This window comes from Microcaecilia unicolor, chromosome 2 (genome assembly GCF_901765095.1).
Source record: "Microcaecilia unicolor chromosome 2, aMicUni1.1, whole genome shotgun sequence".
Classification (NCBI taxonomy): domain Eukaryota; kingdom Metazoa; phylum Chordata; class Amphibia; order Gymnophiona; family Siphonopidae; genus Microcaecilia; species Microcaecilia unicolor.
Window position 1 is genome coordinate 93,949,628 of NC_044032.1, and position 13,936 is coordinate 93,963,563.

The 13,936-nt window shown below is 43.1% G+C and overlaps 1 protein-coding gene across 2 annotated transcripts in view; it reads right to left on the reverse strand.

The window, feature by feature from the left end:
• DHX29 (DExH-box helicase 29) overlaps window positions 1–13,936 on the reverse strand; it is a 250,263-nt gene that overhangs the window by 127,363 nt on the left and 108,964 nt on the right. For both annotated transcript variants that reach the window (XM_030193127.1, XM_030193126.1), the window contains exon 15: window positions 12,490–12,634. In XM_030193127.1, the coding sequence (XP_030048987.1) occupies window positions 12,490–12,634 (145 nt within the window). The remainder of the gene's footprint in view (window positions 1–12,489; window positions 12,635–13,936) is intronic.

Genomic DNA, 13,936 nt, shown 5'->3' on the forward strand with positions numbered 1-13,936 from the left:
TATCCCTCACAAACCTCTCCCCTCCACAGCTTCTCCTGCTTCTTAAAAAAAAAAAAAAAAAAAAAAAAAAAAAAGAAGTCTGAGACTGCAGTTTCTCTTCTTAGAGACTTTATTTGGGGAGTATTCTTTGCAAAGTAATTTTACTGCAGTGCTTTGTGCTTGGGAACCAAAAATCATCTGTTTCTTCACTGTGGTGATTTATTCAGATTCTACTTATGGCTGCAGCATCAGGGCAGTGAGCCATGTGTGTTAGGTCCTCTGAAAAATGCCTATTTAGTGTTCCCATACTCTTATATATCTTTCATTTAGGGTCTTTTTTTATCAAGTCATGCTAGTGGCTTCTGGTGCAGTAATGCCGATAAAGCCCATTCACTTTAAATGGGCTCTGTTGGCACTGCCATGCGGGAACCGCTAGTGCAACTTCATAAAAGAGGCCCTTAGAAAGCTCGAGTCCCCTCAGTTTCTTGAAAGGGAAGTTACTTAAAAATAAACCCCAAATAACAATCCACCCTGAAAGTTTCTCTCACTTCATTTGTGGAAATGCCTTTTTGTTACCAGAACTCTACAGGTATTCCTCCTTTCAAAATCTTTACAGAGGAGTTTAGTATAGAGTCAAGCTTAGTGCTACTGGCTCCATGTTTCTGTGGGAAGTTTTACATCTTGATTTTTTTCTGAGGCTAGTGCACTGTTCCCATGCCTCGCCTGGTCTCCATGGTAACCACGTTAGAGTGGGAACCTCAGTGCTGCCATGGTGGGATTTTCTCCAGGTCCAGTGTTACAGTGCTTTGAGAGGAGAATATTTATTCTGAAAGGTGGTTGGCTTCCAACCTGAAGATTTGAGCATAGTACTAGAAGCTGTAATACTCAGCTCTATTTGAAATGAGGCATATTTTACTTCACGCTTCCTTACTGCTTGCCTTGACAAGCAGTCCATTGCATAGCTGCGACAGCTAACAATATGATACAGTGCTCAAGATTAGCTGTGTTGTTTTCCACAGCAGCTCTGCTCTCTGGTATTGCACACCGACACTGGCCAAAAGTACTGCATACCAGTTCCAGCCACCACTGTATCTAAGCAGTGCCACTAGCTGTATACTATTACAATTAAAAGGTGCAAAAGTGCATTAGACAGCTAGCAATATTACAGAACTACTTCAATGTAGAGGAATAGCCTAATGGTTAAAGCAGGCAGCTAAAAGCGCGCACAGAGATCCAGAGGTTGCTGGTTCAAGTTTCACTGCAACTTGCCACCAATAGTGCACAATAGTACAAACCAACTTCATGTTCTGATACACCATCTAGCTCTGGCTCTCAGCCCACACTAGTTAGCTCCAATAGACAGCCATTCCAGCACGTTCTAGTGCATGGCCACACCAGCCAGTTCATGACACTCTCAGCTAGAAGATGGCTTATGCACTGGACAGTTGATGTGGCTTCTAAGTAACATTTAGAAAGCTACTTTTTAGAGGTAAATTTCTGTTTGAAGAAGATTTAGGAAGTTTGTTAAAGACCTAGGGGACTCCAGAGAACAAGCCTAAAGATTCTTTTAAATCCTCTCAGTCTAGTCTAAGGTTTCAAGAGGCCAAGTGCTACAGACCAGGCTTCAAACTCAAGGTCTACCAATGCCTCCTGATGATGGGATCTCAATTCATTCTTCGGGCTTCATCATAGCAGGTCACCTCTCCAGGTTCAATGAGGAGTGGACCAAAATTACCTTAGACCAACTTGTCTTGGAAATAATAAAGCAGGATTACAAACTGGAGTTTTCCCATTCCATTGCAGATTATTTCTTGCAATCTCCATGCAAAGCTCTAGCCAAATATCAAGCAGTTCAAGACACCTTGCAAACTCTTCTTCATTTAGGTACAATACAGCCTGTCCACAGATGTGATTGAGGAACTGGAAGTTATTTCATTTACCATGTAGTCCCCAAAGAAGGGGGATTCCTTCCACCTGGGTTTGGACTTCAAAAGAATCAGTGTTAAAGGTTCAGTATTTCACAATGGGAACATTGTAGTTTGTAATAGATTCAGTCCAGCAGGGAGAGTTTCTAACCTTCCTGGATCTCAACAAAGCATACTTTCATATTTCCATTTGACCTCCCACAGAAGATTTCTGTGATTTGCAATCCTGGGAGATCATCATCAATTTATAGCCATGCCATTCAACCTTTCCACAGCACCAAGGACATTTTTCCAAGGTCATGATAGTAGTGACAACCTTCCTTTGCAAGGATGGAACCTCAGGTTCATCCATACCTCAAGAACTGGCTGATTTGCAACTCTCCCTATCAAGAGAGTCTGCATGTTTCATCCAAAGTAGCTGCTCTTCTTTGGTTCTTAGGACTGGTAATCAATTTCACCAACAGTGAGTTGTTTCCAACAAAAATCTTGGAGTATCTGGGAGTGGTATTTTACACAGGCTTAGGAAGACATTTCTTCCTGTTGTTCATTAGCAAAAGATTCACACCCAAGCCAGGTTTCTACTTTCCCTTCCATATCCCAGGGTCTGGGACTATGTTCAAGTTCTGGGCACACTGGCCTCTATATTGGATGTTCTTTCATAGGCCAGATTCCATAATCAGACCACTTCAGCAGGTCCTTTTCAGCTGCTCATCTCCATCTTTTTTGGACCTTCCAAGCCAAATGCAGCCTCAACTGGTGGATTCAGCGCAGCCTTCCTCTGACAATTCAGACTTGGTTTGTAGTCACAACAAATGCCAGCTTATTTGGCTGTGGAGCTCTTTGTCTGCTTCATTCAGTCCAAGATAGTCAACCTTCTACAGCTCAGAGCCATTTGAAAAGCCTTTCTTTTTTTTTTTTTGCTTTTCATCTTTGGGGGAAGACAGTGAAGATTCCCTCAGACAACATGACAGCGGTTTTCCTAGGTCATCAAGCAGTGGGAAGCTAAGAGTGTTCATCTAGCCACTGAAGCAGAGATTCATTTCGGCTGAGCCGAGATCCACGTTTCTCTAATTTCAGCAGCTCCTATTGCAGACACTCCAAATACTTAAGCAGAATTTTTTCAGCAACCTTTCTCTGGATCTGGGGACGTGGCAGTTATTGACAAAAGCATTCCATCTGACTGGGTCATGTTGGGGAGTCCTGGGGATAGATCTACTGGCATCTATGAGGAATGCTCAAGTCCGAAGTTTCTTGTGGAGGATTTGATGCTCTTCTACAACAGTAGCAAACAAACCACTTACATGTTTTTCTTCCGTGGCCAATGAGCAATGCTTAATATCATCCAGGGAAAATGATCCTTGTAGCTCCAGATTGGCCGAGTTGTCTTTGGTATGCAGATCTGATGCAGTAACACTGATACTCCACTGTCTCTACCCAGTTACAGAAGACTTCTGATTCATGTCCAATTTCAATTGACAATCCCTCCTTGCTTTGGTCTTATGGCATGGCTTTTGATAGGTCACGCTTAATGAAAATAGGTTACTTGGAAAAGTCATTGCTACTCTTCTACAAGCCCAAAATAGATCTACTTCTACTACATATGCTCAGGTATGAAGAACCTTTGAATCTTGGTCAGAAAGAAACCATGTCTCATCTAAAGTCTCACTGCCACAAATTCTAGCTTTTCTTCAGAAGGGCTTAAGAAAGGTCTTTCCTTCAATTCCCTCAAAGTTCACTTAGTGGCTCTGACTTGTTTTTGTGGTCATACCCGACAGACTTCTTTGGCAACACATTCAGATATTGTGCATTAAGGGGTATCAATCACCTTAGGCCTCTATCAAGACAGGTCTGTCCTGAATTAAACCTTAATCTCATTCTTAAGGCCCTTAAAAAAAATCTTTATGAACCCCTATGCAAAGCTACTCTTAAGGATCTTACTTTGAAAAAGGTTTTCTTAGTAGCTATGTCTTTGGCCAGAAGAATATCAGAGCATCAAGCCTGATCTTGTAGAGACCCCTTTCTTTGTTTTACTGAATCAGGGGTGTCTATCCACATGGTCCCTTCCTTTTTACTTAAGGTGGCTTCTGCTTTTCATGTTAATCAAACTCTGTATTTACATTCATAAGTACATAAGTAATGCCATACTGGGAAAAGACCAAGGGTCCATCGAGCTCAGCATCCTGTCCACATACATGTTATTCCTGGAATTTTGGATTTTTCCAAGTCCGTTTAGTAGCGGTTTATGGACTTGTCCTTTAGGAAACCGTCCAACCCCTTTTTAAACTCTGCTAAGCTAACCGCCTTCACCACTTTCTCCGGCAACGAATTCCAGAGTTTAATTACACGTTGGGTGAAGAAAAATTTTCTCCGATTTGTTTTAAATTTACTACACTGTAGTTTCATCGCATGCCCCCTAGTCCTAGTATTTTTGGAAAGCGTGAACAGAAGCTTCACATCCACCTGTTCCACTCCACTCATTATTTTATATACCTCTATCATGTCTCCCCTCAGCCGTCTCTTCTCCAAGCTGTATAGCCCTAGCCTCCTTAGTCTTTCTTCATAGGGAAGTCGTCCCATCCCCGCTATCATTTTAGTCGCCCTTCGCTGCACCTTTTCCAATTCTACTATATCTTTCTTGAGATGCGGCGACCAGAATTGAACACAATACTCAAGGTGCGGTCGCACCATGGAGCGATACAACAGCATTATAACATCCTCACACCTGTTTTCCATACCTTTCCTAATAATACCCACATTCTATTCGCTTTCTTAGCCGCAGCAGCACACTGAGCAGAAGGTTTCAGTGTGTTATCGATGACGACACCCAGATCCCTTTCTTGGTCCGTAACTCCTAACGTGGAACCTTGCATGACGTAGCTATAATTTGGGTTCTTTTTTCCCACATGCATCACCTTGCACTTGCTCACATTAAACATCATCTGCCATTTAGCCGCCCAGTCTCCCAGTCTCGTAAGGTCCTCTTGTAATTTTTCACAATCCTGTCGCGATTTAACGACTTTGAATAACTTTGTGTCATCAGCAAATTTAATTACCTCGCTAGTTACTCCCATCTCTAAATCATTTATAAATATATTAAAAAGCAGCGGTCCTAGCACAGACCCCTGAGGAACCCCACTAACTACCCTTCTCCATTGTGAATACTGCCCATTTAACCCCACTCTCTGTTTCCTATCCTTCAACCAGTTTTTAATCCACAATAGGACATTTCCTCCTATCCCATGACCCTCCAATTTCCTCTGTAGCCTTTCATGAGGTACCTTGTCAAACGCCTTTTGAAAATCCAGATACACAATATCAACCGACTCCCCTTTGTCCACATGTTTGTTCACTCCTTCAAAGAATTGAAGTAAATTGGTCAGGCAAGATTTCCCCACACAAAAGCCATGCTGACTCGGTCTCAGTAATCCATGTCCTCGGATGTGCTCTGTAATTTTGTTTTTAATAATAGCCTCTACCATTTTCCCAGGCACTGACGTCAGACTCACCGGTCTATAATTTCCCGGATCTCCCCTGGAGCCTTTTTTAAAAAATGGGCGTTACATTGGCCACCCTCCAATCTTCCGGTACCACGCTCGATTTTAAGGATAAGTTGCATATCACTAGCAGTAGCTCCGCAAGCTCGTTTTTCAGTTCTATCAGTACTCTAGGATGAATACCATCCGGTCCAGGAGATTTGCTACTCTTCAGTTTGCCGAACTGCCCCATTACGTCCTCCAGGTTTACCGTGAAGTCAGTAAGTTTCTCCGACTCGTCCGCTTGAAATACCATTTCCGACACCGGTATCCCACCCAAATCTTCCTCGGTGAAGACCGAAGCAAAGAATTCATTCAGTCTCTCCGCTACGTCTTTGTCTTCCTTGATCGCCCCTTTTACCCCTCGGTCATCCAGCGGCCCAACTGATTCTTTTGCCGGCTTCCTGCTTTTAATATACCGAAAAAATTTTTTACTATGTTTTTTTGCCTCTAATGCTATCTTTTTTTCATACTCCCTCTTGGCCTTCTTAATCTGCGCCTTGCATTTGCTTTGACACTCCTTATGCTGTTTCTTGTTATTTTCAGACGGTTCCTTCTTCCATTTTCTGAAGGCGTTTCTTTTAGCCCTAATAGCTTCCTTCACCTCACTTTTCAACCAGGCCGGGTGTCTTTTGGACTTCCGTATTTCTTTTCTAATTTGCGGAATATGTATGGCCTGGGCCTCCAGGATGGTATTTTTGAACAGCGTCCACGCCTGTTGTACAGTTTTTACTCTCTCAGTTGCCCCCCTAAGTTTTTTTTTTACCGTTCTTCTCATTTTATCATAGTCTCCTTTTTTAAAGTTAAACGCTAACGTATTTGACTTTCTGTGTACAGTTACTTCAAGGTCGATGTCAAAACTGATCATATTATGGTCACTGTTATCAAGCGGCCCCAGTACCATAACGTCCCTCACCAGATCATGCGCTCCACTAAGGACCAAGTCTAGAATTTTTCCTTCTCTCGTCGGCTCCTGCACCAGTTGCTCCATAAAGCTGTCCTTGATTTCATCAAGGAATTGTATCTCTGTAGCGTGTCCCGATGTTACATTTACCCAGTCTATATTTGGATAATTGAAGTCACCCATTATTATCACATTGCCCATTTTGTTCGCGTCTCTGATTTCTTTTATCATTTCTGTGTCTACCTGCTCATCCTGGCGAGGCGGACGGTAGTACACTCCTATCACCATTTTTTTCCCTTTTATACATGGAATTTCAACCCACAGTGATTCAAAGGTGTGATTTGTGTCCTGCTGAATTTGTAATCTATCTGAGTCAAGGCTCTCGTTAATATACAATGCTACCCCTCCACCAGTCCGGTCCACCCTATCATTACGATATACTTTGTACCCCGGTATGACAGTGTCCCACTGGTTATCCTCCTTCCACCAGGTCTCAGTAATGCCTATTATATCCAATTTTTCATTTAGTGCAATATATTCCAACTCTCCCATCTTATTTCTTAGACTCCTAGCATTTGCGTATAGACATTTCAGAGTATGTTTGTTGTTCTTATTTGCATGATGCTTAGTACCTGACACTATTGATTTGACATCTTTTGTCTGATCTTTAGTTGTATTTAAGGGCACCTGGCCTACCACGGTCTGTTCTGTAACCTCACTATCCAGAAACCCTATCTTCCCTGTTTGTGAGGTATCTTTGCAAGATACCTTTTCCCGAACCATGCGCTTTTGAGCGACTGTCGGCCTTCCCCCCATTTCTAGTTTAAAAGCTGAAAAGGATTGCAGATAAGAATTTTCCTCTTTGCTTCTCCTTGATGTTAACCTACAAGATGACATACCCAAATATAAAGAATTACAATAGTCAATTTTCGCTAGCAACAGGCTCTGCACAATTGTCCGGAAATCATGCAGCAGCACCATCCCCTTCAATTTGCTCAATTCCTGAAGCTGAAAAAGGATTTAGAAATAACTTGATCTACTTGTTTTTGCATAGTCAAATTACTATCCAAAAAAAAAAAACTCCAAGAATACACAAAAATGGTTTCACGGTAACTGTTTCTCCCTGATAATCAAAAACCATTGATAGACACGAATCAAGTGTTCTACCCACATACATTAATGTCTGTTTTAGAGATATTCAATGACAATTTATGCTGCCCCATTCAGTTCACAATCTCATTAAAAAATTTCTTCAACTTCAGTCTAGGATCATCACCATGCTTTTCAAGGGGAAAAAAAGAACTGCACATCATCCGTATACATTCTATAAGAAATATGCAAATTCTATACAATGGGAACTAGCATTGTAAGCCACGTACTGAAGAATGCCAGTATGTTATTAGCTATTCTCCTGTGAGGGTTTGGGATTGGGACGTTTCTTGTTTTCCATGTCATGTTGTATCATGTTCAAAGTTTAATAAAAAATAAACATTAAAAAAAAAAGAAATATGCAAATTCTGAAATACTTTTCCAAGAGAAACCATGAACAAATTAAATAAAACTGCCGAAAGATCAGATTCCTGTGGCACCCCTCGTGTAATAGGAAAATGTTCAGAGACAGTGTCCTGTACTTTGACATGAAATGATCTATCCTGCAAAGAAGAATGAAACCATGACAGCACATGTCCACAAATACCAAAATCAGATAATGTTTTAAGTAAAAGCTGAAGGCTAATGGTTTCAAAAGCAGATGCAATATCTAATGTGACAACATAAAAATATATATTCTGGTCCATAGAGGTCTCTAATGACTTTAGAGGCTCAGTTCATCTTTTCATTCTTCTCTTGGGACCCAAAAAGGGTTTGTGAGCTTCTAAAGCGACTATAGCTCATTGGTTAAAGTACACTATATCTTCAGCCCATTTGTTAGAAGGGAAAGAACTCCCTTCCACCTTAAAGCTCATTCTACAAGGGCACTACAGTGGTGGAAATAAGTATTTGATCCCTTGCTGATTTTGTAAGTTTGCCCACTGACAAAGACATGAGCAGCCCGTAATTGAAGGGTAGGTTATTGGTAACAGTGAGAGATAGCACATCACAAATTAAATCCGGAAAATCACATTGTGGAAAGTATATGAATTTATTTGCATTCTGCAGAGGGAAATAAGTATTTGATCCCCCACCAACCAGTAAGAGATCTGGCCCCTACAGACCAGGTAGATGCTCCAAATCAACTCGTTACCTGCATGACAGACAGCTGTCGGCAATGGTCACCTGTATGAAAGACACCTGTCCACAGACTCAGTGAATCAGTCAGACTCTAACCTCTACAAAATGGCCAAGAGCAAGGAGCTGTCTAAGGATGTCAAGGACAAGATCATACACCTGCACAAGGCTGGAATGGGCTACAAAACCATCAGTAAGACGCTGGGCGAGAAGGAGACAACTGTTGGTGCCATAGTAAGAAAATGAAAGAAGTACAAAATGACTGTCAATCGACAAAGATCTGGGGCTCCACGCAAAATCTCACCTCGTGGGGTATCCTTGATCATGAGGAAGGTTAGAAATCAGCCTACAACTACAAGGGGGGAACTTGTCAATGATCTCAAGGCAGCTGGGACCACTGTCACCACGAAAACCATTGGTAACACATTACGACATAACGGATTGCAATCCTGCAGTGCCCGCAAGGTCCCCCTGCTCCGGAAGGCACATGTGACGGCCCGTCTGAAGTTTGCCAGTGAACACCTGGATGATGCCGAGAGTGATTGGGAGAAGGTGCTGTGGTCAGATGAGACAAAAATTGAGCTCTTTGGCATGAACTCAACTCGCCGTGTTTGGAGGAAGAGAAATGCTGCCTATGACCCAAAGAACACCGTCCCCACTGTCAAGCATGGAGGTGGAAATGTTATGTTTTGGGGGTGTTTCTCTGCTAAGGGCACAGGACTACTTCACCGCATCAATGGGAGAATGGATGGGGCCATGTACCGTACAATTCTGAGTGACAACCTCCTTCCCTCCGCCAGGGCCTTAAAAATGGGTCGTGGCTGGGTCTTCCAGCACGACAATGACCCAAAACATACAGCCAACGCAACAAAGGAGTGGCTCAGGAAGAAGCACATTAGGGTCATGGAGTGGCCTAGCCAGTCACCAGACCTTAATCCCATTGAAAACTTATGGAGGGAGCTGAAGCTGCGAGTTGCCAAGTGACAGCCCAGAACTCTTAATGATTTAGAGATGATCTGCAAAGAGGAGTGGACCAAAATTCCTCCTGACATGTGTGCAAACCTCATCATCAACTACAGAAGACGTCTGACCGCTGTGCTTGCCAACAAGGGTTTTGCCACCAAGTATTAGGTCTTGTTTGCCAGAGGGATTAAATACTTATTTCCCTCTGCAGAATGCAAATAAATTCATATACTTTCCACAATGTGATTTTCCGGATTTAATTTGTGATGTGCTATCTCTCACTGTTACCAATAACCTACCCTTCAATTATGGGCTGCTCATGTCTTTGTCAGTGGGCAAACTTACAAAATCAGCAAGGGATCAAATACTTATTTCCACCACTGTATCTGCTTCCTTTTCGGAAGCCCCATACTGTATCAGTAGATGAAATTTGTAGGGCCATCACACAGTTCACTCTTTCAAAAAGTATAAAGACCAGGGAACACTCAATGAAATTACATGGAAATACTTTTAAAACAAATAGGAGGCAACATTTTCTCACTCAAAGAATAGTTAAGCTCTGGAACTAGCTGCCGGAGGATGCGGTAACAGCAGTTTCAGTATCCGGGTTAAAAAAAAAAGGTTTGGACAAATTCCTGGAAGAAAAGTCCATATTGAGATGGACAAGAGGGAAGCCACTGCTTGCCCTGGGATTGGAAGAATGGAATATTGCTACTAATTGAGTTTCTGCCAGGTACAAAGTCCTTCCCTCTGGAATGCGCTTCCTCCCAATCTTTGACTGGAGTCATCTTACCTGAAATTCAAATCATTGCTCAAAACTCATCTTTGCTCTGGGGCCTTTGGTTGACCTGCTCTTGGTCCCTCCCTCCCTCCCTCTCATCTCCTACCCCTAAGACCTTTGTTTTAGAATTGTAAACCACATAGTAACCACTGTGGATCCCATGCGGTATATCAAGTTCTAGAATAAAATAAAAACATTAAAAATAAATAAACCTGGACATCTCAATTCCGATTTGCACATCTTGTTTAAAATCCACCTCTAATCAACCTGCCCAAGATACTATGAAAAATTAGTGGGAGAAGTGGAATTTGACCACGCGTTTTCTGGATTTCATCTTGCTACTCTAAAACCTGCCTTTTTAAATAATTTGTCTAGGGGGAGTTGACACCATGTCGACAGAATCCAGCTCGATGCCCAAGGATGCCAATCGTGTGCTCGGACTCCATGATTTTTCTTGAGCCAGGGGGATATCAAATCTCTCCATTAAGGCCTTGAAGTGGTGGAGCAGGGACTGGCAAGTCTCGCTGCTCGCGGGACCCACAAATAAAAGTCGTCCAAGTAGTGAATGATGTTCTTACTCCCCGAGGCCTGCACTGACGTCCTGTGTAGAAACGTGCTACAAATAGATGGGAAAATGTGGGATACAAATGCAACAAATAAAAACTAGGCTATTCCTTCAAAGTTCAAGAGAAAATATTATTTAAACATGGATCAAACTGAAGGTGCTGTTAACATGGCTCACTGAATGATGAAGATAATGCCACTGCTCACAGAAAACACAGAGCCCCACGTCTCATCCCCATGAAGATCTATAGTGGGGGTTAGGAATGTCAAAGAAAAGGTAAAAAAACAGGAATGAAAATTGTATTTTGGGGGTAAGCTGCAAGCAGAGTCAGCGTATTGAATTTGGGTCTGTTTTATACTCAAAGACATGCAGTAAAATTGATGCATACTTTAAGCTTTCTTTTCTTTTCAAACTGTAGATTTTTATCCTAACACATTAACCTGCTTATAATCGAATGAGAAAAACGCCCAAGTTCCGACCTAAATCGGGAGATGGACGTTTATCTCACAAAAACGAATAAAGCGGTATAATCGAAAGTCGATTTTTGGACGTTTTCAACTGCAATCCGTCGCGGATGCGGACAAAGTTGATGGGGGCGTGTCAGAGGTGTGGCGAAGGCGGAACTGGGGCGTGGTTATCTGCCGAACAGAGATGGGCGCATTTCACTGATAATGGGAAAAAAGTATGCGTTTTTAGCTAGAATTTAGGACACTTTTCCTGGACCCTGTTTTTTCACGAATAAGGCCCCAAAAAGTGCCCTAAATGACCAGATGACCACTGGAGGGAATCGGGGATGACCTCCCCTGACTCCCCCAGTGGTCACTAACCCCCTCCCACCACAAAAAATGAAGTTTCTCAACTTTTTATTTTCACCCTCAAATGTCATACCCAGCTCCCTGACAGCAGTATGCAGGTCACTGGAGGAGTTGTTAGGGGGTGCAGTGGACTTCAGGCAGGTGGACCCAGGCCCATCCCCCCTACCTGTTACAATGGTGCTGCTTAATGCTTATTAGTCGTCCAACCCCCCCAAACCCACTGTACCCACATGTAGGTGCCCCCCTTCACCCCTTAGGGCTATAGTAATGGTGTAGACTTGTGGGCAGTGGGTTTTGAGGGGGATTTGGGGGGCTCAACACACAAGGGAAGGGTGCTATGCACCTGGGAGCTCTTTTACCTTTTTGTTTGGTTTTGTAAAAGTGCCCCCTAGGGTGCCCGGTTGATGTCCTGGCATGTGAGGGGGACCAGTGCACTACGACTTCTGGCCCCTCCCACGAACAAATGCCTTGGAGTTATTCGTTTTTGAGCTGGGCGCTTTCATTTTCCATTATCGCTGAAAAACAAAAACGCCCAGCTCACACATTGTTGAATAAAACATGGGCGTCTATTTTTTCCCAAAATACGGTTCGGTCCGCCCCTTCACGGACCCGTTCTTGGAGATAAACGCCCATGGAGATAGGCGTTTTCGTTCAATTATGCCCCTCTAAATAACACTAACACATTTTGCCCAGCAATGCCCTATAAAATTTGTACATTAAAGACAAAATATATGCCCTGTAGTCGGTACACAAGTTTCATTAAATGTGAGAGCTGTCTGAAATGTAAACATACAGTACCTAAAAATACAAGTAGTTCCAAAATGAGGTCCAGGTTGATCTTGTTTGGATTCATGTAAAGAACAGCGTGGCGTGTTCGCCTGCTGTATTTTTGATAAGCAGGGCCCAGATCCACTGCAGTCCCTGTCTGAAGAGGAATGTACTCCTAAGAAAATAGAGAGAGAATTAAAGCACTTTTGTTTCCACAAACCATTCAATATTCGTTTTCTAGAATCTTTTTAAACTATTGTCACAGAAGAACACCACATCTTGTCCTCTGGACCCGATTCCTTCTAGATGCTAAAGCTACCTTCTCTTGAATTGATTCTCTGTATACATGCTATCATTGCTAACAGTTTGACTACTGGATTAGTTTCATCTGCACTTCAAACAGCCCTATTAGACCACTTTTGAGAAGGCAAACCTTGACTCTTTGCAAGTAAAGAACTATCGGCCAGTCTCAAATCTTCCCTTTCTTTCTAAGATCCTGGAATCGGTTGTTTTCTCTCAACTTCAATCACATATAGAATCATATATACTCTACATCCAAGTCTGTCAGGATTTAGAAGACTACTACTAGGACATTTAGGACATTTCTAAAGCGCTACAAGGGTTATACAGCGCTGTACAATTTAACATAAAGGACAGTCCCAGTCAGTCCGATAGGGGTAGTCAAATTGGGGCAGTCTGCATTTCCTGAGAGGTGAGAGTTAGGTGCCGAAGGCAGCATTGAAGAGGTGGGCTTTGAGCAAAGACTTGAAGATGGGCAGGGAGGGGGCTTGGCGTAAGGGCTCAGGAAGTTTGTTCCAGGCATAGGGTGAGGCGAGGCAGAATGAGCGGAGCCTGGAGTTGGTGGTGGTGGAGAAGGGTACCGAGAGGAGGGATTTGTCCTGTGAACGGAGGTTTCGGGCTGGAACGTAAGGGGAGATGAGGGTAGAGAGGTAGTGAGGGGCAGCAGACTGAGTGCATTTGTAGGTAAGGAGGAGAAGCTTGAACTGAATGCGGTATCTGATTGGAAGCCAGTGAAGTGACCTGAGGAGAGGGGTGATATGAGTAGATCGGTTCTGGCGGAATATAAGACGTGCAGCAGAGTTCTGGACAGATTGAAGGGGGGATAGATGGCTAAGTGGGAGGCCGGTGAGGAGTAGGTTGCAGTAGTCAAAGCGCAAGGTAATGAGAGCGTGGACGAGGGTTCGGGTGGTGTGTTCAGAGAGGAAAGGGTGAATTTTGCTGATGTTGAAGAGGAAGAAACGACAGGTTTTGGCTATCTGCTGGATATGCGTGGAGAAGGAGAGGGAGGAGTCGAAGATGACTCCGAGGTTGCGGACAGATGAGACGGGGAGGATGAGGGTGTTATCAACTGAGATGGAAAGTGGAGGAAGAGGAGAAGTGGGTTTTGGTGGAAAGACGATCAGGTTTTAGTATGGAAACCATCATAACTGCGCTTCTTAGTGAACGCCATAGTCAT